The sequence below is a fragment of the Aquarana catesbeiana genome, linkage group LG05 (genome assembly GCF_042186555.1).
Source record: "Aquarana catesbeiana isolate 2022-GZ linkage group LG05, ASM4218655v1, whole genome shotgun sequence".
In the NCBI taxonomy this organism is placed as follows: Eukaryota; Metazoa; Chordata; class Amphibia; order Anura; family Ranidae; genus Aquarana; species Aquarana catesbeiana.
The window spans coordinates 617,966,049-617,993,920 of record NC_133328.1 but is presented as its reverse complement, the minus strand read 5'-3'; the positions used below and the strand labels follow the sequence as shown (position 1 = coordinate 617,993,920).

The 27,872-nt window shown below is 42.0% G+C and overlaps 1 protein-coding gene across 1 annotated transcript in view; it reads right to left on the bottom strand.

The window, feature by feature from the left end:
- The window catches only part of TG (thyroglobulin), a 399,523-nt gene that overhangs the window by 354,200 nt on the left and 17,451 nt on the right, over window positions 1-27,872 (bottom strand). The window contains exons 2-7 of the mRNA XM_073632844.1: window positions 27,650-27,758; window positions 21,174-21,271; window positions 16,719-16,922; window positions 13,698-13,857; window positions 6,168-6,274; window positions 488-631 (exon numbers count right to left, since the gene is read on the bottom strand). Coding sequence (XP_073488945.1) covers window positions 488-631; window positions 6,168-6,274; window positions 13,698-13,857; window positions 16,719-16,922; window positions 21,174-21,271; window positions 27,650-27,758 — 822 coding nt within the window. The remainder of the gene's footprint in view (window positions 1-487; window positions 632-6,167; window positions 6,275-13,697; window positions 13,858-16,718; window positions 16,923-21,173; window positions 21,272-27,649; window positions 27,759-27,872) is intronic.

The following is a 27,872-nucleotide window of genomic DNA, read 5'->3' as shown; positions in this document are numbered from 1 at the left end:
CATTATTTAATCCCATTGATGCCGGGACATTTTCCACTCCCACTAGCCACAGCCCCCCCCTAAAGTCCGAAGGACAGCAAACTGGCCCTTTGTTTAGAAAGTTTGGAGACCCCTGATGTAGACAGTTTACACCCCCTCCTGTGTTTACATTTAACACATCTACTGATCATGGAGGAACACCTGGACTCTGTGAATTACTAGGCATATCAGCATCACTTTAATTGTATTCAGTTCTAAAATCTACATCACAATTGGCTGGCCAAAGTCACGTGGTTTGAATTTAGCTAAATGGATGTCCGGTTTTCTAAAGGTCCACTGTGTTTTGGTGCTTTATAATGGGAATACATGCTTTCTAATACTGTACATAAGGCATGTGCTGTATAAAAGCAATAGATCTATGGCCACTGGTATTGAAGGCATTGTAAATTCACCCAAAACAATAGTCTTTTCAGTTGTGGATTCTAAAATATTCGACCCGGGTACTTACATCTGAACTTGCCAGACGTAATGAGCTGTACTCCCAGAAATCTCCTCTGTAGGATCCGATAGATAGCGGTTTCGGTGAATGTTCGTGAACGGGTGAATGTAGAGAAGACTGTGTCATAGACTTCATCAAGCAGGAGCTCTACCCCTACAATATGGCAGAGAAGAATAGATAAGCACATATCATAGATGGGATTCATCTGCCGTGTTAACTGAGTATGCGCAATGATTAATTAGCTACACCTCAACTGAGTCTGTGCATTTAATCAGCCTAAAGCTATCCTCTAGTTCTATATTCTTCCATAGCGTTTCATACCCCAATAGTATTGTAGCACTAACTCTCGGTGGAGCTGCTGGTTTAAGCGGGTCTGTTACCTTCACTCTGCTTCCCTCTGTTTCACCGGCACCGGGTCTAGGGTTCCGTTGAGTTTACAACACACGCACCAACACTGGAGTACATTTTCAATGCTTTATTAAACAAACGACTTAGGAAGTAGCAGGAAAGAGGTAGAAAGGAAACTCGCAGGAGAAACTCAAATATTCTCTGCTAAGGGCTCTCAGGGGATCTGGGGGAACTACACGAGGTTAAGGTGCACTGTGGGCCACTATAAGAAGTTGGGGGGCACTGCGGATCACTATGGGAGGTTGGCGGGCATTGGGGGAGCTGAGGGCTCCCCCAGTGTCTGGGGGCACTGTGGGAGTTTAAGGGGAACTGCAGCCCACTGTGGAAGGTTGGGGCTCTACCGAACTGGGGAGGCAGTATGGGAGGTTAAGGGATCTGCAGATGGCTTTAGGCCTGGGCCAAGGGAGGCTGCGCCCCAGGAGCAGGCCCCGGCTTGAACCTCTGCTCTAAGGGACTGCTACATATCCATTTGAAATGCATGTAAGTGAAATAATTGTAATTCTGTTGAGTTAATCATCCAATCAAAGCTTTCCTGCCAAACAGCACAGCCAGGTCAATGACAAAACATTTCTCTACTGCAGTTAAGCAATACAGCTTGGTCACCGATCCACCCCCAGCCTACTGATAAGGTAACAAATCTATAAAACTAATAAAAATTGTCATCAAAAGACTGATGGGGTCATCCCTTTGCTCTTTTCTCCTGTAGACCAGCTCAAATTAATAGACTGAGAGCACTGTGTGTCTTTGTGGAGCTTGTTCGCCTCACAGTTCTGCCTCTCTCTCTATCAAGTAAATTACATGAAACATTTAAAACAAGCCATAGAATATATATGTGGCTTATCCTGTAATCTCAGCATTTTTCCAGGAAGGTTATTGGTTGTAATGGCCTGATCTACAGGTAGATATAAAATTCACAATCCTGCATATAATGTACATTTATCTTCAACAGTAGGGATGAGCTGAACACCCCCCAGTTCGGTTCGCACCAGAACTTGCGAACAGACAAAAAATTTGTGCGCACATGCAAACACCGTTAAAGTCTATAGGACACGAGCGTGAAAAATCAAAAGTGCTCATTTTAAAGGCCTATATGCAAGTTATTGTAATAAAAAGTGTTTGGAGACCGCCGAAAGCACTGTATATATAGGCTATGATGAATGCAGAGTATACACACACACACATACTAGTAGACTGTATAAATAAATATATATATATATATATATATATATATATATATATATATATATATATATAAAAAATATACTGCCTGTACTACTGAATGTATCAAATACACTGCCTGTACTGGCTGAATATAGAGTTTCCACTGTATATATAGGCTACACTGAATGCAGAGTATATATATATATATATATATATATATATATATACTAGTCTGACTGTGTGTGTATATATATATATATATATATATATATATATATATATATATATATATATATATATATATATATATATATATATATTAAATACACTGCCTGTACTGACTGAATATAGAGTTTACTCTGTATATATATATATATATAGGCTACGCTGAATGGAGAGTGTGTATATATATACATATATATATATATATATATATATATATATATATATATATATATATACACACTACTCTGACTGTACATATATATCAAATACACTAACACTAACTAACTAACCTGCCTGCCTAATCCAGCTCAATCTCTGTATCTCCATCCACTATAACACACTATACAGGCGCTGTGTAAGCAGCCTTATAAAGTGTGGGGCGTGGACTTAGTCCCCCTGAGCCAAGATTGGCCAAAGGCACCCTGCCTTTGGCCGATTATGGCTCTCGCTGAGGAGCGTGCTGTAATTGGCCAAAGCATTCAGGTCAGGTGTATGCTTTGGCCAATCATCATACAGCAATGCACTGCGATCTTGTAGTGCATTATGGGGCGCTCCAATTTTCCCGCGAACGCCCCATAACATTTGCTGTTCGGCGAAAGGGCGAACACCCGATGTTCGACTCGAACTCAAAGCTCATCCCTATTCAACAGTATGTAGACTGCAGGCTCCTTCAGTCGGCTTTTTTAATTCTAATATATGTTTATTGTTTAAATGTCTTTATTAAGCCTTGTACAGCACTCGCATCCTAAAGGGCCTACTGCTTTGGTGCCAAGGTTTTTTCCCAAGTAAACGCTCTAGTAGCCAGGCACACAGGGGTTGGTTTACTAAAACTGAAGAGTGCAAAATCCGGTGCAGCTCTGCATAGAAAACAATTGGCTTCCAGGTTTATTTGGCAAACCTTAACTAAACAAGCTGAAGTTAGAAGCTGATTGGCTACAATGCACAGCAGCACCAAATTTTGCCCTCTCCAGTTTTAGTAAATCAACCCCAAAGTCTCAGTCACTCTTCCGGCTCAGTGATCAGTCTAGGGGTATTCGCTTTTCGATGCTTTGCTGAAAAAACTTGAACTTGCATGGGTGCAGGGTAACCGTGGAATACTCCAGCAACGTTAAGTAGCAACTTGAGGACACAACTCTTCCTCCTAGAGATCCTGAGTAGAGTACTTGCGACAGCAAATAATGGGCTGAGCTACACAGGGACACCATGATCAATGTCCAATTTTAAGCACAAGTTGACTCTGATGCAAGAGGGATATAGCAGCAGCACACAGTCACTCACACACCGGTCTGTACTCACTAATGCCCTTGGATAGTTGGATGCCTCCTTCCAATATCTGCTAGAATCCCCAAAAGAAGTCCCTCAATCAGCTCCAGCAGGGTTCAGTAGAATAGGCCCCCCAGCTAGCACAGATGGGACCTCGTTGAACAAAAATGAAGAAGCACAGCTTGGACTGCCCAGAAGGGCAGTAGCCCTTCAAACTGGGATCTACTCCTCCTGGACAAGAACTCAGCAGCTCCAGGTTTCAGACTATTTATGCTCACTCCAACCACCATCGGGGCACCCTCCCCTAGGGATTGGCTGGGACCACATAAATAAATATTCATATTGTAGGTTTGACTCTTCCAGACCACTACTTTCCAGAACCATCCAGAAAACAGAGAGAAGCATCCAAACCCACAGCCTGTTAAAGTGGTTCTAAAGGCAGAAGTTTTTGTGTGCAGCAGCCCCCCTCAGCCCCCTTAATACTTACCTAAGCCCCGTCTCGATCCAGCGATGTGCACAAGAGCCTCAGCCGTCCCGGACACTCCCTCTTGATTGGCTGAGACACAGCAGTGGCGCTATTGGCTCCCATTGCTGTCAATCCAAGTCAGTTAGCGAATGAGGAGAGAGAAGGGGTGGGTCTGAACCGCGGCTCCCTGTCTGAATGAACACACAGAGTAGTGGCTCGGTTTGGGTGCCCCACCCCCATAGCAAGCTGCTTGCTATGAGGGCACTCGACAGGGGGGAGGGGCCAGGAGCGCCGGCAAGGGACGCGAGAAGAGGAGAATCTGGGCTGTACTGTGCAAAAAGATTACACAGAGCAGGTAAGTATAACATGTTTGTTTTGAAACAAAAAAAAAAAAAACAAGATTTTAGTATCACTTTAACTCAGAGAAGACCAGAGTAATCACAAGCAGCTCCACTGATTACGGGAGAGCTAAGAACTAAATTTACCTAAACTGGCACCTATCTAAGAGGGTGCTACATACTCATTGTGTTAAACTAAAAAATGCTTCTGGTTTAAAGTGGTAATAAACCCAAAAGCAAACCTTTATTATGGGTCGAAACGCGTCAGTTTCTGTCTTAATTGACATGTTTGCTATGTAATGCCATGTATATTTAATGTTTTAATATTTGCACCTCATGGGTATACCCCCGTGCCGAGCTCATATTTTAACTTTCATGCTATATTGTACGCTAATAAATATAAATTTTTATCAATCCAATACTCTTCTTTGAATCCCTTGACATTTACGTACTTTGAAGCAAGGTTTGTAACAAGAGAATCTGGATGCCGCACACTGGATAAAGTTGAAAATTCTTCTTTATTGTAAAAATTGGATCATCAAAAATACAGGACAATCGGGCAGATGGTACAGACACAGCTGACGCGTTTCACACTCTAGTTTGAGTGCTTACTCATTTACGTACTTTGCTGCTAAAAAAAACCTTTTGGGGGAACTGTCCCATATTAGCAAACCTTTATTCTATTACAGCTTACCAATCCTTAGATGTGATAGCTGCATTAGTATTCTTTTTCGGGATTTCTTTACTTTATTTTCACCTAGTGACCCAGCCAGTAAGTTTTTTTTTTTCTCAACTGAACAAGCTGTTCTGCAGATGTTGCAAATAGAGGGATGAAACAAACCACTTACCACCGAGAGGAGTTCTTACAATGATCAGCTTTTATTTATTTATGTAAAATCTTTATCCCAAAAAGAACAAAACTGTTTGCTGTAACGGTCTATAGTGTTAGCTGGAGTTTTGGCTTCAATGTACTAGTGTATTTAAATCTGCTAGTCCATCTTACGCTCCCCTTCCCCCCAGAGTAACAACGCTGCTGCTGTCCAAAGGTGCCCCCTGTGCTCGTTCATCCAGAGTGGGGGGCACTCTAATACAGGAGGTGTGTTACTGGCCAGATCACCAGGTGAAAACAGAGAGGGGGGAAAAGCCTAAAAAAAAGAAAACGAATGCAGCCATCCCATCTAATGATTGGTAAGTTGCAATATTACATTTTTGGTTTAGGGTTTAATAACGCTTTAAAGTGGAGTTCCACCCACTTTTACGACTCTTCAGCATCCCTCACTAAACTGTGCACTGTAAACAAATTGGATATTTTTACATTTTTTTTCTCAGCACCTACTGTATATCTGCTGTATTCATTTTTCACTTCCTCCTCCCTGGCCGCGGCCCATCGCATCATTTCCTGTTTGCAATGCCTTCTGGGAAAGGGCGGCAACTTCCTCTGAAACTGCCGTTGCTATGGAAACCTGACCTGAAACCTATTACACTGCTTGTGCTGCACTGAGCATGTGCGAGATCTGCAAGGATGAGATCCAGGAAGAAATACAGTCTGGCTTCAGATGCCCACACTTAAGATGGCCACGGCCTGCTGTAAGTTTATAAAATAACAAACTGCTGCTATAAACTAACAAAACAGACCTTAGTTTACAGACTAACTTTACTAGAATACATTAAGCTTGTGTATTATAGGGGTATTTTTATTTAAAAAGTATAATTTCGGCCGGAACACCACTTTAATAAATGTGAAAAGTGCTCAGTGAGGTTAGCTGAGAATATTCTTGGCGTTCCCCCGAGGACAATATGAGGAATTCTAGAACCTGGCAGCACTCACCGGTTCCCGCCAGCTCGCGGCCAAGCAGATCGGCGCAGTAACAGTATCCCGAAATCTCTGGGAAAGATTCCCGAAGGGAACTGAATGACTTGAAGGAATCTGGAGACCTGCGAGGGGAAGAGGATAATGATCAGTTCCCTGAGCTGAGCTTGGATCTGGAAGAACAGATGTTCGGGAGAATTTACACCCATCAATAAATCATTTCCCTGCTGCATTAAATCATCTCTGCCGCATGTTCTACCGGTTCTTGTAAGTTTATAAAAACATAATAAAAACATTACTGATAAATAACTGCAAAATGTGAAAAATTCTACTTTTTTTCTTAAAAGTTGCTATAACATTCCTGTATATCTTTTTCTTTAAAAACCATAATGTAATGTCAGGGAATTAACCACTTCCAGACCGCCGCACGCCGATGTACGTCCTTACTTTGGGGACGGATATCGTTGTTATGGCAGCAGCTAGCTGCCATAACCCCGGTATCCCCGTGTTCGGCCGGCGGTGGTCCGGTACAAGATAAAAGTGGCCTCTGCTGTGGGTTTGCCACGAGATCACTTTTATCGGTGGCGGGAGAGGGGCACCCCCCCTCCCGCCGTGATCCGGTGCCCTCCGCCGCTTACAGGAGCCGTCGGCGGCGGCGGAGGCGATCGCATCTGTCTCCTTCCTTGGTATGGAGACGAGTGAGGGGAAGATGGCCCCCACCCGTCTCCATACCATAGCAGGGCTGAAAGCGACGTCAAAACGTCACTTCCACCCATACGTCTTAAAGGCACATTTTTTTGTTGTCATTTTTTCAAAATGACAAAATTTTTTTTTTTTGTTTTTTTTGCATTTAAGTCCAAATATGAGATCTGAGGTCTTTTTGACCCCAGATCTCATATTTAAGATTTAAGAGGTCCTGTCATGCTTTTTTCTATTACAAGGGATGTGTACATTACTTGTAATAGGAATAAAATTACACTTTTTTTTTTTTTTTAAATGGACAGTGTAAAAATAAAAAATAAAAGGTAAAATAAATAAGAAATTTTTTTTTTTTTTAAATGCGCCCCATCCCGCCTGCAGAAGCGAATGCGCCCGCATATGAAAACGGTGTTCAAACCACACATGTGAGGTATCACCGCGATCGATAGAGCGAGAGCAATAATTCTAGCACTAGACCTCCTCTGTAACGCAAAACATGCAACCGTTAGAATTTTGTTAAATATCGCCTATGGAGATTTTTAGGGATAAAGTTTGTCGCCATTCCACGAGCGGGCGAAATTTTGAAGCGTGACATGTTGGGTATCAATTTACTCGGAGTAACATTATCTTTCACAAGATTAAAAAAATTTGGGATAACTTTACTGTTGTCTTATTTTTTAATTCAAAAAAGTGTATTTTTAAAAAAAAAAGTGCGCTTGTAAGACCGCTGAGCAAATACGGTGTGACAGAAAGTATTGCAACGACCGCCATTTTATTCTCTAGGGTGAGGGTCAGAATTTAATGTACCTGAGATATGGTGTTTTAAACTATTTATTTTATTTTTATTTTGGCGTTGTTTTAGTAGATTTGCTAATAGTCTACCAGCTTTATTGCTTTGAGAGTATTAATTCAACTTCAGTTTTTTCAAACATTTATCGTGGTCTTCTATTATCAGATTTCTCAGACCCGCCCTTAGATTATTCAGTTGTACGGTTAATTTAGGATCTTTGGGATTCTTTTTATGATTTTCCTCTACTGACGAGATCTCTTATAGGGTTTTATTTATTAAATTAAATTTCCTCTTTTTTTTCTTTTGCTGCTATTTGTAGTAATATGCCTCTGATTTAAGCTTTGTGCGAACACCATAAGGTGGTATTTTCCACCGAACCATCATCATTGGAAATTAAAGAATTCCTTAAGTTTTTATTTTATCACGGAAAAAATGGCTTTTTTTTTAGATAAAATATAGGTATTGTTCCTCCATAATTTGTTATTAGTACAGGTTCGGCCTGTTTTGATTTCCAATGTTATTGGAGCGTGATCAGACCAGGGAATGTTATGGATCTAAGCTTTAATTACATTTGGGAGCAAGATTTTGTTCGTGTTGTAGTCAATCCTGGAATAGGATTTGTGAACCTGAGAGTAAAAGGTGTAATCCCTTTCAATGGAGTGTAAACACCTCCAGGGATCATACATATCTTCCAATGAGAACATTTTATTGAGTCCACATCTATTGGGTTTGCCTTGCTTGGTGGTATCGATATTGGGGTCTAGAGGTGCATTAAAGTCTGCACATAATATTAAGCGGCCTTTCTGTATTTCCCAAGCTTTTTGTAGAGTTTTTTGGATAAAATGTTGTGGGTTCTTGTTGGGGCCATATATATTGACAATAGTGTAGTTTTCATTCTCAATATTTGCAACTAATATGATAAATCTTCCTTGATTATCAGTCTTGACTTCTAATGGTTGAAAGGACACCGAGTCTTTTATTATCGTTATTACTCCTTTTTTTTTAGGAGTAAATTATAAATAAAAGGATAAATTGCATTTCAACCTCTTCAGCCCCCAAAGATTTCTTGCAATACGGCACTGCGTCGCTTTAACTGACAATTGCGCGGTGGTGCGACGTTGTACCGAAACAAAATTGACGTCTTTTTTTCCCCACAAATAGAGCTTTCTTTTGGTGGTATTTGATCACCTCTGCGGTTTTTATTTTTTGCGCTATAAACAAAAGAAGAGCGACAATTTTGAAAAAAAAACACAATGGGGTTGATTTACTAAAGGCAAATCCACTTTGCACTACAAGTGCAAACTACAAGTGCAAAGTGCACATGGAAGTGCAGTCTCTGTAGATCCGAGGAGGACACGCAAGGAAAATAAAAAACAGCATTTTAGCTTGTACATGATTGGATGATAAAATCAGCAGAGCTTCCCCTCATTTCAGATCTACCCCTCAGATTTACAGCGACTGCACTTCCAAAAGCACTTGCAGTGCAAAGTGGATTTGCCTTTCGTAAATAACCCCCAATATCTTTTACTTTTTGCTATAATAAATATCCCAATTTAAAAAAAATAAAACATTTTTCCTCAGTTTAGGCCGATATGTATTCTTCTACATATTTTTTGTAAAAAAAAAAAAAAAAATCGCAATAAGCGTATATTGATTGATTTGCGCAAAAGTTATAGCGTCTACAAAATAGGGGATAGATTTATGGCATTTCAATAATTTTTTTTGTTTTTACTAGTAATGGCGGCGATCTGCGATTTTTATCGGGACAGCGATATTGCGGCGGACAAATTGGACACTTTTGACACATTTTTGAGACCATTGACAATTATACAGCGATCAGTGCTATAAAAATGCACTGATTACTGTATAAAATGTCACTGGCAGGGAAGGGGTTAACACTAGGGGGCAATCAAGGGGTTAACTGTGTTCCCTAGTGTGTGTTCTAACTGTAGGGGGGATGGGACTGACTAGGGGAGGAAAGAGATCGGTGTTCATACTTTGTAAGAACACACAATCTCTCTCCTCTCCCGTAAAAGAACCGGGATTTGTGCGTTTACACACACAGATCCCGGTTCTCGCTCTGTCGGTCATCGCGCCCACCGGGCACTCGCATCGGCCCCGGGCACACGCTGCAGGCATGCGCGCCTCCTACAGCGTCTTAAAGGGCCGATGTAGAGTTACGTTGCTCGCCCAGGGGAGCCAACCTGCCACAGTGCAACTGTGTCGGCCGGTCAGGAACCGGTTAATGTACTTGCAATGTGTCTTTGAACCTGCTAAGGAATTCTACAACTCCAGGAAGAGTTGGTTCCTTAGCACACACCCCCTCCCTTTTTGCACATTATAGCCCTCTCCTCTACTGGGAGTGTCTAATTACTCTCTATGCTGGCCCAGCTCCTCTGCCCCTCCCCTTTTCCTCCCTTTGTAACCTTTTATGCAGATGCCAGGGGAGGGTGAAGGGAAATACTATAGTGTGTAACTTAAGTCCCAGCTCCGAGTCTACGTTGAATGTTGTCACATTCAAGATGAAGGCACGGTCCTGAATTCTCAAGGCTATTGGATGTCTACATAAGGGAGGCTTTTACAGGGAAATAACACGCATAAAATAGAATAAGTGTACATATAAACTGATGGGAAGATTTTTGTTGAAATGAATGGCCTGGTGACAGGGTCTCTTTTATGCGTTACAATAAAAACATTTTTTTTCTCTTTTTTTATTTTTTTTTTGGTTTAAAATTCAGATATTTATAGATTATAACTTCCTCTAAGAAGTTCTGAAGAACACAGACTGCTAGACTGTGAATGACCACGAACCACTTTTTTTTTTTTTAACCAAAATTAAAGGCGGACCTGACATGTAGGAACCAAAAATATTAATAGAGCAGCTAAAGCAATGCTACCTAGATACAAGTGATATACATTGGCTGCCATGAGCTCCATCATTTAAATTATAACTCCTGGCAGATATAAAAGACACAAATTAACGCAACTCTATGTTTATGAATGCATTAAATAATGAATACATGAATTGTTTATTAATGTAGTCATTAAATATATGGATTTTTACCCTTTCACTATTTACACATGTTAAAATGCACACTTTAGGCCTGAAGATTAGTTAAAACCCCCAAAGTTTATATATTTTTTGAAAGTAGAGACCCTGAGAGATAATGGGCAATAGCTGAAAATGTTTTATGTCACATGATATTAGCGCAAAGGTTTATCACATAATACGGACACTTATTTTCAGTAAAAAAATAAATTAAAAAAAATACACTACAGTTTATTTTAGTGCAAACACATGCAATATATTACCAAACTGGTAAAATATAAAAGATGAGGTCGTGTCAATTAAATAGATACCAAACATATCAAGACTTAAAATTGCTAATGTTCGTGAAAAAGCAACAAACTTCAGGTAAATACTTTTCCATAGTTAAAACTTTAAAAGCCTTTACAGGTCCCCCTGATGAAGTCATGTGGGCGTGACGTAACGCGTAAGTGATGCTCAGAGAGCATTTTCATGCTGCGTATATGATACCAAAGGCATTTTTACTGTTTTTTTTTTTTAATGAAAGAGTTATTCCTTTTATAAAACTGAATTTTATTAGCAATAATACACTATGGGAGGCTTCTTTGTTTCTGCCCTAACATATGGATAAGCACATGTGAGGGAGTCTTAAAGGGACCACCACCATAGGATATCCAAATCAACTGAGAATGACTACAAGTGGGCTAGCATCGATGGAGGATGATTTTTAAATGTAATCAAAAGCGTATTTGATTACTCATTAAGGTGAGAATACTGGGAGCACTGAGGTGTCACTATCGGGTGGAAGCACACCATTTGTCTTTATGTTGTCAGACTGAAGGAAGAAAAACTGGGCACTTTATTTATCATCTGATAAGGAATATTATTTACTTTTTAACACATATGCACTTTATTTTAATTGTATTCATTGTATACACTGTTGGGTGAATTGATCTGTTTGATGACTTGATTGTTTATTTTTTATCTCAGATTATTTGAGGTTATTGGTTTTAAGTATCAGTTTGATTTTATTTTATTTTTGATTTGCACACTTATTCATATTTGCTGAATTTTTTTTATGTCACACGATATTAGTGCAAAGGAGTATCACATAACATGAACACTTCTTTTCAGTAAAAAAAAAAAAATACACTACGGTTTATTTTAGTGCAAACACATGCAATATATTACCAAACTGGTAAAATATGAAAGATGAGGTTGTGTCAGTTAAATAGATACCAAACATATCAAGACTTAAAATTGCTAATGTTCGTGAAAAAGCAACAAACTTCAGGTAAATACATTTCCATAGTTAAAACTTTAAAAGCCTTTACATGTCCCCCTGATGAAGTCATGTGGGCGTGACGTAACGCGTCAGTGATGCTCAAAGGTGTATCACATAACATAAACACTTATTTTCAGTAAAAAAAAATACACTACAGTTTATTTTAGTGCAAACACATGCAATATATTACCAAACTGGTAAAAATATAAAAGATGAGGTTGTGTCAAGTGAACAGATACCAAACACGTCAAGACTTAAAATTGTGCGCGCCCGTGAAAAAGCAACAAACTTTAGGTACACAAAATTGTCCATAGTTGACACTTTAAAAGACCTTACAGGTCACCAGCTTAGAGTTAACCATGAAAAAATGGTCCTAGATATATCAGCCTTTTGTAGCCCCAGTACAGAAGAGCTCAGACTGGAGGGGGGGGAGCAGCACAAGAAGCCAATGAGTTATGTTGCAGTGCAAGAATATGCTGATAGGAGGAAGGAGCAGAGTGACAGAAAGATCAGCTCATCAGTCCGCTGCTTCTCCTTTCACTGTCCAGTCACACAAGACCTGTAAGTGTTACTCAACTGTAGCAGGGAAAAATCAGATCTTCTGCCTTGACCGACAGGCTGTGCTGCGAGACTGAGGTGTATAAATTAAAGAACCGGATTAGCAGAAATTTAAACCCCTTGTCCCTTGTTTAATTTATTTATAAATGATATAGAGGATTGAATAAATAGCTCAATCTCAGTGGTTGCCGATGACACAAAAATAAGGGCAATAACATCACAGCAGGATGTAGAATGCTTACAAGACCTCAATAAATGAATGGAATGGGCAACTAGATAGCAAATGAGGTTCAACATTGAAAAACGTAAAGTAATGCACTCGGGTGTTAAAAATATAAATGCAGGTTACTTGCTAGGGGGCAGAAGCTCTGGGGGATTCCAGGATCTGGGGGTCCTAGTAGATGACAGGCTTAGCAATAGCATGCATTGCCAAGCTGTGGCAAGCAAAGTCAGCAGAATATTGGCATGCCTTAAAAAATGGATTTACTCCAGAGATAAAACGATAATCCTACCACTTTATAAAACACTGGTTCGGCCACATCTGGAGTACACCGTCCAGTTCTGGTCACCAATCCTCGGAAGAAATTTGCCGGAGCTGGAGAGAGTCCAGAGAAGGGCAACTAAACTAATAAGGGGGCTGGAAGACCTCAAATATGAGGAAGGACTACAAGCACTAAATTTATTCTCCCTGGAGATAAGGTGCTTGAGAGGAGATATGATTGCGATATACAAATTTATTTTATTTATTTATTTCAGGTACTTATATATATCTCAATGGTGATCCCAGCGTAGATAGGAAACTATTCAGTCTAAGGGAGTGTAGGAGGACACAGGGCCACACAATGAGACTGGAAGAGAAGCGGTTGTCGGGGTTTTTCACTATCAGGGTGGTAAGGATGTGGAACTCTCTTCCACAATCAGTGGTGTCAAGAGGAAGTACATGCACGTGCATCTTATCCAACACAATATACAGGGATATGGGAAATAATTATCTACACGAACACACACACACCAACACTGGATGGACTATTGTCTTCATTCAACCTTACCATCTATGTAACTAGGTGAAACAGCTCTCATACAGTATATGTACCATATTTCACCTCTGTGTTTAGCTGTTTGCCTGGAGATCAGCTTTAAACTTAATGCGGTTGTTATCCCTTCGCACAAATGTTTTTAGACGCTTACCTGCTGAACGTTGTCACAAGGTCAACAACCATCTGGTCTGTTGTATTGACAAGTTTACACTGGACAGGCTGAAATCCACCATCCTCAGAACAATGAGGGGGGACCTTCTCCCCAACATCATGCAGAATCCGCCGATCTCTAACGGCACATCTCTTTGGACCTGTGAAATCATGCAAAATTCAAACATTTACCTGTTATGGAGGCTTCAAATGACCTGATTATATGGGCTTAGAGAGAAATGTTTATTGGTTTGCTATAGAGGTAGATGCTTTCTATCTCTATTTAATATGGTTGTGACTTTTAAGATAAATAGTCTAGTGTCATCTGACATCTAGTGTCTCCAAGTGCACCCCTGTGCACCTCGTGACTCCAGATGCTCCCCTGTCTGTCCTGAGACTCCCTGGGCACCCCAATGTAATCTAGTGACCTTAATTGTTCCTCTGTGAGCCATGTGACTCCAAATGCTCCCCTGAGTGTGCCTTGTGCCTCCCTGTGCACCCCCTATCTCCAAGTGTGCCCTGTGTCATCTAGTGTCTCCAAGTTCACCCCTGTGCACCAAGTGACTCCAGATGCTCCCCTGTCTGTCCTGAGACTCCCTGGGCACCCCAATGTAATCTAGTGACCTTAATTGTTCACCTGTGAGTCATGTGACTCAAAATGCTCCCCTGAGTGTGCCTTGTGCCTCCCTGTGCACCCCCTATCTCCAAGTGTGCCCTGTGTCATCTAGTGTCTCCAAGTTCACCCCTGTGCACCCCGTGACTCCAGATGCTCTCTTGTCTGTCCTGAGACTCCCTGGGCACCCCAATGTCATCTAGTGACCTCAGGTGTACCCGTGTGAGCCAGGTGACTCTGCTTGCTCCCCTGCGTGTGCCCTGTGACTCCCTGTGTATCCATGTCTCCAAGTGTGCCCTGTGTCATCTTGTAACTCCAAGTGCACCCCTGTATGCCCTGTGACTCCAAATTCTCTGTGCATTTTGTGTGATTCCAAGGGCTCCCCCATGTAGGGTTGCCACCTTTTCTTCAAGTCAAACCCGAACACTTTAGCGGCGCACAGCGATTTTTTTTATAGTATAAACTATATATATATTTTGCAATTAAATAACATTTCTAATCATATGAAGTTAATCACAAGAGCCCCCCTTTACATCAGAGTCCACAGAGTTCCCCCTTTACATCAGAGTCCACAGAGCTCCCCCTTTACATCTGAATCCGCAGAGTTCCTTTACACTATAAGGGGGGACTCTGCAGACTCTGATGTAAAGGAGAACCCTGGGGACTCTAACATAAGGGCTGCTCTGGGAACCCTGATTTAAGGGGGAACACTGAGTACTCTGATGCACGGTGAGGACTCTGATGTAAGGGGGGAACACTGTGGCCTCTGGTGTAAAGGGGAACTGTGATGAAAGGGATGCTCTAGGAACCCTGATTTAAGGGGGAACACTGAGAACTCTGCTGTACGGAGTTGACTCTGATGTAAGGGGGAACACTGTGGCCTCTGGTGTAAAGGGGAACTCTGATGTAAGGGGTGCTCTGAGAACCCTGATTTACCTTAGTGAACTCACTCAACCCTTGGCAGTCAGCACCTCTCATCCAGATGTATCTGAGGCTGCTGGACTTCAAATTTCCGGCCCCCCCACTTCCCTTTTCTGAGGCACAGCGCTGGGGATTGGAGTGTGGGCAGACACAGAGGGCTAGGGGCGGAAGGAAGAGGTGCAGATCGCCCCTCTCTCCTCTCCTGTCTGTGAGTGTGGGGGGGGACGACTGTTAGTGCTGACTTTGGGCAGTGTGAAAGAGAGTGTAAGAGGCACTCTCAGCTTAGAGAACTGCAGCCAGCAACCCTGCTGGGAGGCCATAGTCCAGTCTGAATAATGTGTCTGGGTTTCAGACAGTTTGAAACCCAGACACATGATTCCAAACCCGAACTGTCTGGGTGAATCCCGGATAGGTGGCAACCCTACCCCCATGTCTCCACGTATGCTCTACGCACCCCATGTCATCAGTGATTTCAAGTGTGCCCCTATGTACACTGAGACTCAGAATGCTCTCCTGTACACCCTGTGACTCCATATGCCCCCAGTGTTCCCCATGTAATCTAATATGCCTGTGTGTGACCTGTGTCTCCACACAGCCTGGGGTACCCTCCTGGATCATCTGAACTGTCCTTCTTTCAGTGGATACAGACCACTGTCAGTGACAATTGCTCTTCCATAGATTTGTTACTGTATTTATTGCAGTCTGTAGATGAATATTTCAGTATGTTGCCCTGTGCAGAGGGAATTTCAATCTATAATAAATGTTCGTGGACACCTGACCCAACTATACAGCCAAAAGCATATGAATACCCCCTCTAAATTACTTAGTTTAGGTGTTTCCAGTAAAGGGCATGAGTAATATTACAGAATACAAAGATGTTGTAGACAATTCTGATCTTTTAACCTTGTGGTAATAGTTTGGGGAAGGCTCTTTTCTGTTCCAGCATGACTGTGCTTCTGTGCACAAAGCCAGCTCCATAAAGAGATGGTTTGATGAGTTTGGTGTGGAGGAACTGAAGTGGCCTTCACAGAGCCCTTGACTCAACTTTGGTCTTCAGGGATAATTGGAAAACCAACTACAAACCAGGTCTTCTCATCCAACATAAGTACCTGACCTCACAAATGCTCTTCTGACTGAAAGGGCACAAATTCCCATAGACACGTGCCAAACTCTTGTAGAGAGCTTTCCTGGAAGAGTGGAGGGTACAGAGTGTGGGCGACTCTTTATTAATATCTATGATTTTCGAATGGGATGTCCAACAAATTTATATACAGTAGGTGTGATGGGTAGGTGTCCACAAACTGGCCATAATGTGTACGTTCCATCATGGAACCAATAGCCTTTTTAAATAAAATCACTTCCTATATATGTGTTTTAATTGTAATTATATAGTTCTTTAGCTGCAGATTCCTGTTAAATGTAATGTACCTGCAAGGTCCTAAAGATGTACAGTATAGTATATGCAATATGCATTATATTAAAACTTACACCGTGTTGGTTGGCCAATCTGTCGCGTTCCGTAGATCTCCATCCCCTCATTGTCCACACACCAGCATTCTCCAAGTTGCCGATCACATTGCACATCTTCGTATTCCCCGGAGTTTTTACATTGTGGGATATAGGAAGTCGAGCTGCTGTTTATATATCCACTGACCAAGATCTCCTGCTTTTTGAGTTGGCAAAAGGATAAGCCTATAGAAAGAAGTACTATGAGGACCCAATTGGTATTACCCACATCATAAAAAGCCATTCAAACGTAATAATTTCCTGCTTGGAACAATGGATATTTCAAGAATCCATATGCTCTGAAAGACAGAAGATTTAACTGTTTACATTTGCCACAGCATTGTGTGTATACATGTCTGTGATTACCACGTACCATTTCTTAGAGCAGCCATTCTCAACCAAGGTTTCTCTAGAGGTTGCTAGGGGTTTCTCGAGTTGTGGCTGACTGACTTTTCATTTTTTTGGTGCCTGCAAAGTTCCAAGGCCAGGGCTACTTGGGGGAGCCAGCAGCATGACACCAGAGATCTTTTTAGCTGTCTGTAAGGGTAGCATTCAAACCACCACTGTTACAAGGCCATTCAACCCACTGATCACCAGTGTAAGGGGGCATTTCCCCCCCCCTGACCCACAATGTGATGGGGGCATTTTACCCACTGACTACCAATGTAAGGAGGCATTCTTACCACTGACTGGTCATTCTTCAGGAGTGCATAATACACAGAGTGCAGGGTTCAGGAGTGTGCTACGTACAGAGTGCAGGGTTCAGGACTGTGCTACGTACAGAGCGCAGGGTTCAGGAGTGAGCTACGTACAGAGTGCAGGGTTCAGGAGTGAGCTACATACAGGGGGCAGGGTTCAGGAGTGTGCTACGTACAGAGTGCAGGGTTCAGGAGTGAACTTCGTACAGAGTTCAGGGTTCAGGAGTGAGCTGCATACAGAGTGCAGGGTTCAGGAGTGAGCTACATACAGGGGGCAGGGTTCAGGAGTGAGCTACATACAGAGTGCAGGGTTCAGGAGTGCACTATGTACAGAGTGCAAGGTTCAGGAGTGTGCTACATACAGAGCACAGGGTTCAGGAGTGAGCTATGTACAGAGTGCAGGGTTCAGGAGTGCCTTATGTACAGTGCGCAGGGTTCAGGAGTGTAGTACATACAGAGTGCAGGGTTCAGGAGTGCACTACGTACAGAGTACAGGGTTCAGGAGTGTGCTACAAACAGAGTGCAGGGTTCAAGAGTGTGCTACGTACAGAGTGCAGGGTTCAGGAGTGCACTACGTACAGAGTACAGGGTTCAGGAGTGTGCTACAAACAGAGTGCAGGGTTCAAGAGTGTGCTACGTACAGAGTGCAAGGTTCAAGAGTGCGCTACATACAGAGTGCAAGGTTCAGGAGTGCCTTATGTACAGTGCGCAGGGTTCAGGAGTGTAGTACATACAGAGTGCAGGGTTCAGGAGTGCACTACGTACAGAGTACAGGGTTCAGGAGTGTGCTACAAACAGAGTGCAGGGTTCAAGAGTGTGCTACGTACAGAGTGCAGGGTTCAGGAGTGCACTACGTACAGAGTACAGGGTTCAGGAGTGTGCTACAAACAGAGTGCAGGGTTCAAGAGTGTGCTACGTACAGAGTGCAAGGTTCAAGAGTGCGCTACGTACAGAGTGCAAGGTTCAAGAGTGCGCTACGTACAGAGTGCAAGGTTCAGGAGTGCCTTATGTACAGTGCGCAGGGTTCAGGAGTGTAGTACATACAGAGTGCAGGGTTCAGGAGTGCACTACGTACAGAGTACAGGGTTCAGGAGTGTGCTACGTACAGAGTGCAGGGTTCAGGAGTGCACTGCGTACGGAGTGTAGGGTTCAGGTGTGTGCTACATACAAAGCATAGGGTTCAGGAGTGCACTACATACAGAGCATAGGGTTCATGAGTGCGCTACGTAAAGAGTGCAGTTTCAGGATTGTGCTAGGTATAGAGTGCAGAGATTAGGAGTGCATTATGTATACAGTGCAGGTATCAGGAGTGCACTATGTAGAGAATACAGGGTTCAGGAGTGCGCTATATATAGAGTGTAGAGCATTCTTACCACTGACATAAAAATGTAATGGGGGCATTCTAACCACTGACCACCAAATTAAGGGGGCATTTTTCCCACTGACTGGTCATTCTTCAGGAGTGCATAATACACAGAGTGAAGGGTTCAGGAGTGCGCTACGTACAGAGTGCAAGGTTCAGAAGTACGCTACGTACAGAGTGCAGGAATCAGGAGTGCACTATGTAGAGAATGCAGTGATCAGGACTGTGCTACACACAGAGTGCAGGGTTTAGGAGTGCATTGCGCACAGAATGTAGGGTTTAGGAGTGTGCTGTGCAGAAAGTGCACCTCTGAAACCCCATCCAAAGCTCACCTCTGCACACTTATCTCACAGATTATCTCTGCAACCCCCTTCTAACCCTTCTGCCTCAACAGCTAAGCCCTGAAGCCACCTTCTTCATCTCTTACCCCTGCACCCCCACTACCCTCACCTTTGCACACACATACTTTTTATTTTACTATATTTTTTTTCCCATGAAAGTGGAGTTATCCTTCAATGCATTTTTTTTAATTCTTTTTTAATTTACATTGCAGTGTAGCTACCAAGAAAAGGCCCTGGGATTAAAGTGTATGTAAACCCTAACAACGAACACCTCTTATTTGCTTTTGTTTGATCTATTACATATACCATTGGAAGCATTGCGTGATATCTGTCTGAAAGTGAAAAGAAATATCTGTTGATCCTGCCAGGATTCTTGTAAGCGGATAACATCCCGTTATCTCTAGCAGAGAAAGACACAGCTCCAGGGGAGATTTAGACAGCTTAATGGCCACCACACATGGGTGCTCGCCACGGCCCACCACCGTAATGCGTAATATCCAAAAGGAAAGGCTGCACACCACTGTTAGACCGCTTTCCCCATTATTGTATTATCTTCAAGAGCAAATAAGACTAGATAGGACACAAAAAGGCTGCAGCCGTTCCTTTTGGATGTATCCTGTAATCTCTGCCTGTGGTGCACTGTTATCAGTTACATTATAGTCAGCTATCTTCATGTTCTGGTGACAAGGATAAAGGGAGGGGCTCTCTAGTCCTGCCCTAACACTGCTTCCCCATTGATAAAGTACAGTGAGTGAACTTTGTCATCCTAGGACAGGAAGTGTGGTACTGGCAGGATCACTAGGTGTGAATAAAAGAAAAAAAATAAATAAATAAAACAACGTAACCTCCACATCTGATAAGCTGCAATATGTGACATTTTTGTTCTTGGGTTTAAATATCCTTTCAATTTGCCCCCTTTCTAACACAACCCCACTGTGAATAGAATGTAGAGCACTTGGTGGGTATGATGCAGAGTCCTACATAGTACAGTAATCACTCTTCCTGTGAGATGTTGTTTATTAGTATTGTTGGGTGGGGTCCATGGGGGGGGGGGACTTTTCCCCATGTTTGGTTATAATAAGAAGGATAAGAGACTTCCAGTGATGGGGTGTTGCCTGAGGTAAGCCTAGTAGTCATTCATAGGATCAGTTTAGCTCCAGGGCCTCAAACTCTTAAAACTCTCATTGGGCATCAGGGAAAGGCTGTGCAAGTATAAAGGGACAAAAGAGATATCTGGCGGTGCTTAGAAAACTGCAAGTAGTCATTTATCACATTCAACTGGACTTGTTCTGTAATGTTGGTTGAAGACATCTCACCACTCATCTAATGGTTTCTTCAGTTCATAGGTTTCTGGAACATAGCCAGCATTCGTACCCACTAAAACCTATTACGGACAGAGCAAATCACTTGGATGGTCATTTAAACCTTTTCGTCGTTAAAGAAAAAGTCCAGTTGAAAATGACTTTCTACTACAAGCTGCACCGTGGTCTGGATCAGGGGTCTCCAAACTTTATAAGCAACGGGCCAGTTTACTGTTCTTCCAAGGGGGGCTAGATTGTGGCCAGTGGAAGAAAAAAAAGTCCTGGCCTCATTAATGGTATTAGGGGGAGTAATAGTGTCCCCTCGTTGGTAACAGTGAGTGATAAAGTGCCTCATTATTGGTGTCAGTAATAGTGTTCAATCATTGGTGTTAGTGGGAGTAATAGTGCACCATCATTGGTGTCAGTGGGAGTAATAGTGCACCATCATTTGTTTCAGTGGGAAGAATAGTGCCCCATTGTCAGTGTTAGTGGCAGTAACTATGCCCCACTGTTGCTGACGGTGGGGGAAATAATGCCCCAGGGGCCAGATACAAGCAAGAAAAGGGCCGCATCCGACCCTGGGCGGCAGTTTGGAGACCACTGATCTGGATAAATGAGACCTTTTTAGACTAATTACAAAGCTGATCATTTCATTACAATTAGCTGCAATATCATATTTTCCAGAAGGGTGGCGATGTGATATAAATGGCATAACAACCATGATGTCTACTCACATATAGGAGGAGAAGCTGCTTGTCTGCTGCCCGCTACCTCCGTCCCATCAGAATTTACACACCAGCAGCTGGTGCCTCTTCGGTTGCACTGCACGTTCCTGCAATATATCATGATAACACGGTTAGGGGTAATTGGAGGTTAGCACATCAAAGTCAGACCTGCAGTTATATGTAGAAGCTATAACTGACCTTTCATGCAAACTGTTCACATTTTTTAGGGAGCGAGTTTAAAATTGTGAAACCATCTTGGATCATACGTATATGAGAAGGTCACTGGCCACACAAACATCATCAGCGTAATCAGTTGATAAGAGAGGCCAATTCAAGCCAAAACTGATATTTAAGTCATGAGTTGCACAATGAGAAGCAAAGCCTACTTGTTGCATACTTTAGTTTTACATCCAGCTATTGCTGCACTACATCTGTCTACTCCACTCCTATTTTTCTGTTATTTGGTGATCCCAAAACATCTGCTGGTGATGCTGAATTTCCTTCCTTGCTGGCAAAAAACACTAGAACTAAGAGGTTTTCTACAGCCAATCATGGATGCTGGTCCACACCTACTGTTGGAACCTATCTGCTGGTGACGCTGGAACCCATCTGCCGGCAATGCTGGAACCAATCGTGATGCTGTGCTATAGTGCCCTCTAGCAGCTGATGCGGGCTAAGCCAAGCTGTAGGGCCTAAGTGATAGTTGGTTTTCATCACAGCATCTGAAGGTGGGGATGGGCCAGAGACCCTAGTGGTCTCTGATTTATTTGGCTGAAAACTGTCAATAGGTTGTGGCCCTCAAACTCGTCCCATCAAGGGGGTGGCTGGAATGAAGAGGCTATGATGCAGAGACTGTTGACACTGTTGAAATTGTGGTCAGGCACAGGTTAAGGCAGGCGGCCCATGAGAGAGTAGTCAGGTCAAAGCGGTGGTTCAGGCAGGCAGCAAGCAAGAGAGTAGTCAGGTCAGTGACCATCACAGGCATGTACTGTATAATAGTTTTTTGCACAAGGGTAGCTGGAGATAAGAGACAGCATCAGCCACTTCAAGGCTGGTGCCTAAATACCCTTCTGGTCAGAAGACATGCCCAGCTTAATTACTGGCCACTAGACCATTGAAAGTCCTGTTAGGGATTCTGAAAGTAGGAGTTCTGTAAGACATGACAGGGATCCTGAGAGTACCAGAACATGCTGGCGCACACCTGCTGATGATGCTGGAACACCATCCTTGCTGACAAAAAATACCAGTATCCAACCAGATCCAGACCTACCATGGAAGTCTAAATGTGACTGGTGAAAGAGGAAGCATATGAGAAAATGCTACACAGCGGAAAATGACACCTGTTTGTGGAGCAAAACGTGTACAAGGTAGGGTTAAAAGTACCCATGGTAGAGGAACACAAGTGAAAAGGAGGGGGGTTGGGAGGCGCCAACTCTATAGATACTGACAGATAATGTTAATATGGTGCAGTATACACACTTACTGGTTCGTAGCTTCAGAATGGGGTGGCGGTGTCCGTGAAACATAAAGATGTCCTGTGATATGCTGGTGCTGGGGTGCAGGCTTCGGTGGCCGTCTCTGAGCTCAGGGGCAGTTTTACTCCTGGGTGATAAAGCAGATGAGCGGTGTCCAGTGTGTGGAAGCTCCACGCTAACCACCCTGGAACGCGGAAGTGGACGTGACGTCAGCGGTGCACGGAGAGCATCCAAACATAGGTAGTGGAATGTACAGGCTACGCGCTCGGGGGTCACAGCTCCTTCTAGAGTTGGCGCCTCCCAACCCCCCTCCTTTTCATTTGCTTACTGACAGAGGTTTTTGGACACCCTCTGAGGATGGCTGCCTCCTCTCCTTTGTTTTTTTATATTATCTACATTAGATGAGCTATATATATATCAAATCTATCAAATCTCACTTTTGTGAGATACTGTATGTATATATATATATATATATATATATATATATATATACATATATATATATATATATATATATATATATATATATACATATATATATATATATATATATATATATATATATATATATATATATATATATATATATATATATATATACATATACATATATATATATATATATACATATATATATATATACACATATATATATATATATATATATATATATATATATACATATATATATATATATATATATATATATATATATATATATATATATATATATATATATATATATATATATATACACACAGTATCTCACAAAAGTGAGTACGCCCCTCATATTTTTGTAAATATTTTATTCTATCTTTTCATGTGACAACACTGAAGAAATGACACTTTGCTACAATGTAAAGTAGTGAGTGTACAGCTTGTATAACAGTGTAAATTTGCTGTCCCCTCAAAATAACTCAACAAACAGCCATTAATGTCTAAACCGCTGGCAACAAAAGTGAGTACACCCCTAAGTGTAAATGTCCAAATTGGGCCCAAAGTGTTAATATTTTGTGTGGCCACCATTATTTTCTAGCATTGCATTAACCCCCTTGGGCATGGAGTTCACCAGAGCTTCACAGGTTGCCACTAAAGTCCTCTTACACTCCTCCATGACGACATCACTGAGCTGGTGGATGTTAGAGACCTTGTGCTCCTCCACCTTCCGTTTGAGGATGTCCCACAGATACTCAATAGGGTTTAGGTCTGGAGACATGCTTGGCCAGTCTATCACCTTTACCCTCAGCTTCTTTAGCAAGGCAGTGGTCGTCTTGGAGGTGTGTTTTATCATGTTGGAATACTGCCCTGCGGGACCAGTCTCCAAAGGGAGGGGATCATGCTCTGCTTCAGTATGTCACAGTACATGTTGGCATTCATGGTTCCCTCAATGAACTGTAGCTCCCCAGTGCCAGCAGCACTCATGCAGCCCCAGCCCATGACACTCCCACCACCATGCTTGACTGTAGGCAAGACACACTTGTCTTTGTACTCCTCACCTGGTTGCAGCCACACACACTCGACACCATCTGAATCAAATATTTCCCAAAGACAACCTCTGGATATGACGCTGAACACGTGCATTCAAACTTCTTTAGTCGACCATGGCGAGGCCTGTTCTGAGTGGAACCTGTCCTGTTAAACCGCTGTATGGTCTTGGCCACTGTGCTGCAGCTCAGTTTCAGGGTCTTGGCAATCTTCTTATTATAGCCTAGGCCATCTTTATGTAGAGCAACAATTATTTTTTTCGGATCCTCAGAGAGTTCTTTGCTATGAGGTGCCATGCTGAACTTCCAGTGACCAGTATGAGAGAGTGAGAGCGATAACACCAAATTTAACACACCTGCTCCCCATTCACACCTGAGGCCTTGTAACACTAACGAGTCACATGACACCGGGGAGGGAAAATAACCAATTGGGCCCAATTTGGACATTTTCACTTCGGGGTGTACTCACTTTTGTTCCCAGCGGTTTAGACATTAATGGCTATGTGTTGAGTTATTTTGAGGGGACAGCAAATTTACACTGTTATACAAGCTGTACACTCACGACTTTACATTAGGGATGAGCTGAACACCCCCCGGTTCGGTTCGCACCAGAACTTGCGAACAGGCAAAAAATTTGTGTGAACACTGTTAAAGTCTATGGGACATGAACATGAAAATTCAAAAGTGCTAATTTTAAAGGCTTATATGCTAGTTATGGTCATAAAAAGTGTTTGGGGACCCGGGTCCTGCCCCGGGGGACATGTATCAATGCAAAAAAGAGTTTTAAAAACGGACGTTTTTTCAGGAGCAGTGATTTTAAGAATGCTTAAAGTGAAACAATAAAAATGAAATATTCCTTTAAATATCGTGCCTGGGGGTGTCTATAGTATGTCTGTAAAGTAGCGCATCTTTCCCGTATTTAGAACAGTACCACAGCAAAATGACATTTCTAAAGGAAAAAATGTAATTTAAAACTGCTTGTGGCTGTATTGTATTGTCGAATCCCGGCAATATAGATAAAAACCATTGAAAAAAGTGGCATGGGTTCCGCCCCCCCACCTCAGTCCATTACCAGGCCCTTCGGGTCTGGATATTAATGGAAATTCGCACCAAAATGTGAAAAAAAAATTGCTTGGGGGTACCCCCAAAATCCATACCAGGCCCTTCAGGTCTGGTATGGATATTAAGTGGAACCCTGTGCAAAAATGATTTATTTTGGCTCAGGGTTCCCCTTAAAATCCATACCAAACTCGAAGGGCCTGGTATGGATTTTGGGGGGAACCCCTATGCCATTTTTTAACAAACATTTTGTGCAGGGTTCCCCTTTATATCCATTCCAGACCTGAAGGGCCTGGTATGGATTTTGGGGGGACCCCCACGCCATTTTTTAAAATTTTGGCTCAGGGTTCAACTTAAAATCCATACCAGACCCAAAGGGCCTGGTAATGGGATGGGGGGAAACCAAGACTTTTTTTCAATGATTTTTTACTATATTGCCAGGATCCGGGTAACAGGTCAGGTGCATGCTTTGGCCAATCAGCAGCTGTCAATGCACTGCAATCTCGCAGTACATGGACAGACTCTCCGTTATTATGGTGCGTTCCACGGGTGCTCAAATTTCCCGCGAACGCCCCATAATGTCCGGTATTCAGTGAACGGACGAACACCCGATGTTTGAGTCGAACTTACTTACGTCGGGCTCATCCCTACTTTACATTGTAGCAAAGTGTATTTTCTTCAGTGTTGTCACATGAAAAGAATAAAATGCTTACAAAAATGTGAGGGGTGTACTCACTTTTGTGAGATACTGTATATATATATATATATATATATATATATATATATATATATATACACATACACACACACACACACACACACACACACACACACATATACACTAGAGCTGCATGATTAATAGTTAAGAGATCATGATCTCGATTCGACCCCATGATCTTAATCCAGTATTTCCACAATTCATGTAAAAAGTGCAGAGCCGTTCCCCTGCTCACAGCTGTCAAAAAAAAAAGCAGCGGCAATGTTTTTCAACAGCATTGCTCAGCACTGAAAGACAGATAAAAAGAAACATTGTATCTTTCTGTTTATTCATTTACAGATCAAAGGGATGAACAATCTGCTAATGAAGTCAGTTTTTTTTAAATTTTTCGTCTGTTTGACCCCTTATTAGCCCTTAATTTACTCTAATCCGCCTTATTAACTCCTTATTTTCCTTCTCCATTTAAGGAATTATTTTCCTGCTGATTTTTATTTTTTTTTATTTACTTCTATTTTATAAATTATTAATAATTAATTAATAATTAAAACTTTTTTTTTTCTTGTTTGCTTTCTTCATTATTATTGTTACAGGTTAAAATATATTCACACGTTTAACATTAAAAAAAAGCACAAAATTAAAAAAGAAAAATGTATTTCATTTGTAAAATAACTTTTTAATGCTTTATACCATTGCTGTCTGCTGAAGTGTAAAAAAAAAAAAAAAAGTTGCGGTAGGTATCGGTAATTGGTATCGGCGAGTACTAAAAAAAAAGACCTTAATATAACTTAATGGTAATTTTTTTTATTCCTTTACACATTACAATTTTTTTCATTACATTCCTTTAAATTTCATTGAAGCAAAGATGCCTTATTTTATTGCCATCTTGTTTGATAACCTAATGTTCAGGAGTTGTAAATCTTTAAAATAAAAAAGTTCTTCAGAATCGTGAGAGAATAGTAATCTTTATTCTAAGCAAAAATATTGTGGTTTTCATTTTATCCAGAATCGAGCAGCTCTAATATACACTGTATATAGACAGAGCACCAGCACCAGGTCTCATGGTAAAATGTAATTTTGTGCGTAGTTTAGCATGGAAGAATGAACTAGGTTTGAGGCTCATGGACAAAACTGGGGTCATCTGGGGTTCTCACTCATACTGGGTGGAGGTTTCCAGGATGCACATCTCATAGGGAGAAAACTAGCGTGTTAATTTTCTGTTTTTTCAGGGCTTGGCAAGCCCTGGTCTGGATCCTGGAGTCCAAAGGCTTTGTAGAGTCTTGGCTTCCAACCCTAGTTCCACATTTAGTAGTAGTAACCAACTCTCTCTAAATGTGAAGGTGTGCACAAAAGTTTTGTAGCTCAGGACTCTACTGAGATGACAGAGGAGATCTCCTCTCTTGGGGACAAACGACTGCACAAGCAGTGAGTGTGTTTGCACAGTCTTTGAGAGAATCGTCCACAGAGGGACGGAAAGGGGCCAAAGCAGCAATGTTGCAGGGGATAGCCAAGAAGCTTAAGGACTGGTTGTAGCAAAAATATGATGAATAACCCTTGCATGGGCAACCGGTTGTGTTATTAGGATTTTGTTAATAAAAGTGGACAAAATAGTCCTTGAGTGAAGATTTTGGTGAGTGCACTGCATCCTTGATTACGCTATCCCCAAAAAATACATACACACACATAAAACACATAAAACACTGTATATGATATACTGCTGCTCTTCAGCAGTTTACTACGATGCTCCTTTACCTGTATTGTCCTTCCACCGAGCACTGCGGGATGTAGTCTCCGCCAACAGAAAGGGATTTTTCTCTTGCAATCTCACATGGTAACAAAGGCTGGGACTCCAGTTCATATTCTGCGTGAAGGAAGAACAGTACTAGTAACAAACATACTAGGAAGATATCAGGACAGACATGGGTTTAGCTACAGCAAAGCTCCAAGAATCGTCTCAGGTGAACCATCCCAAGGT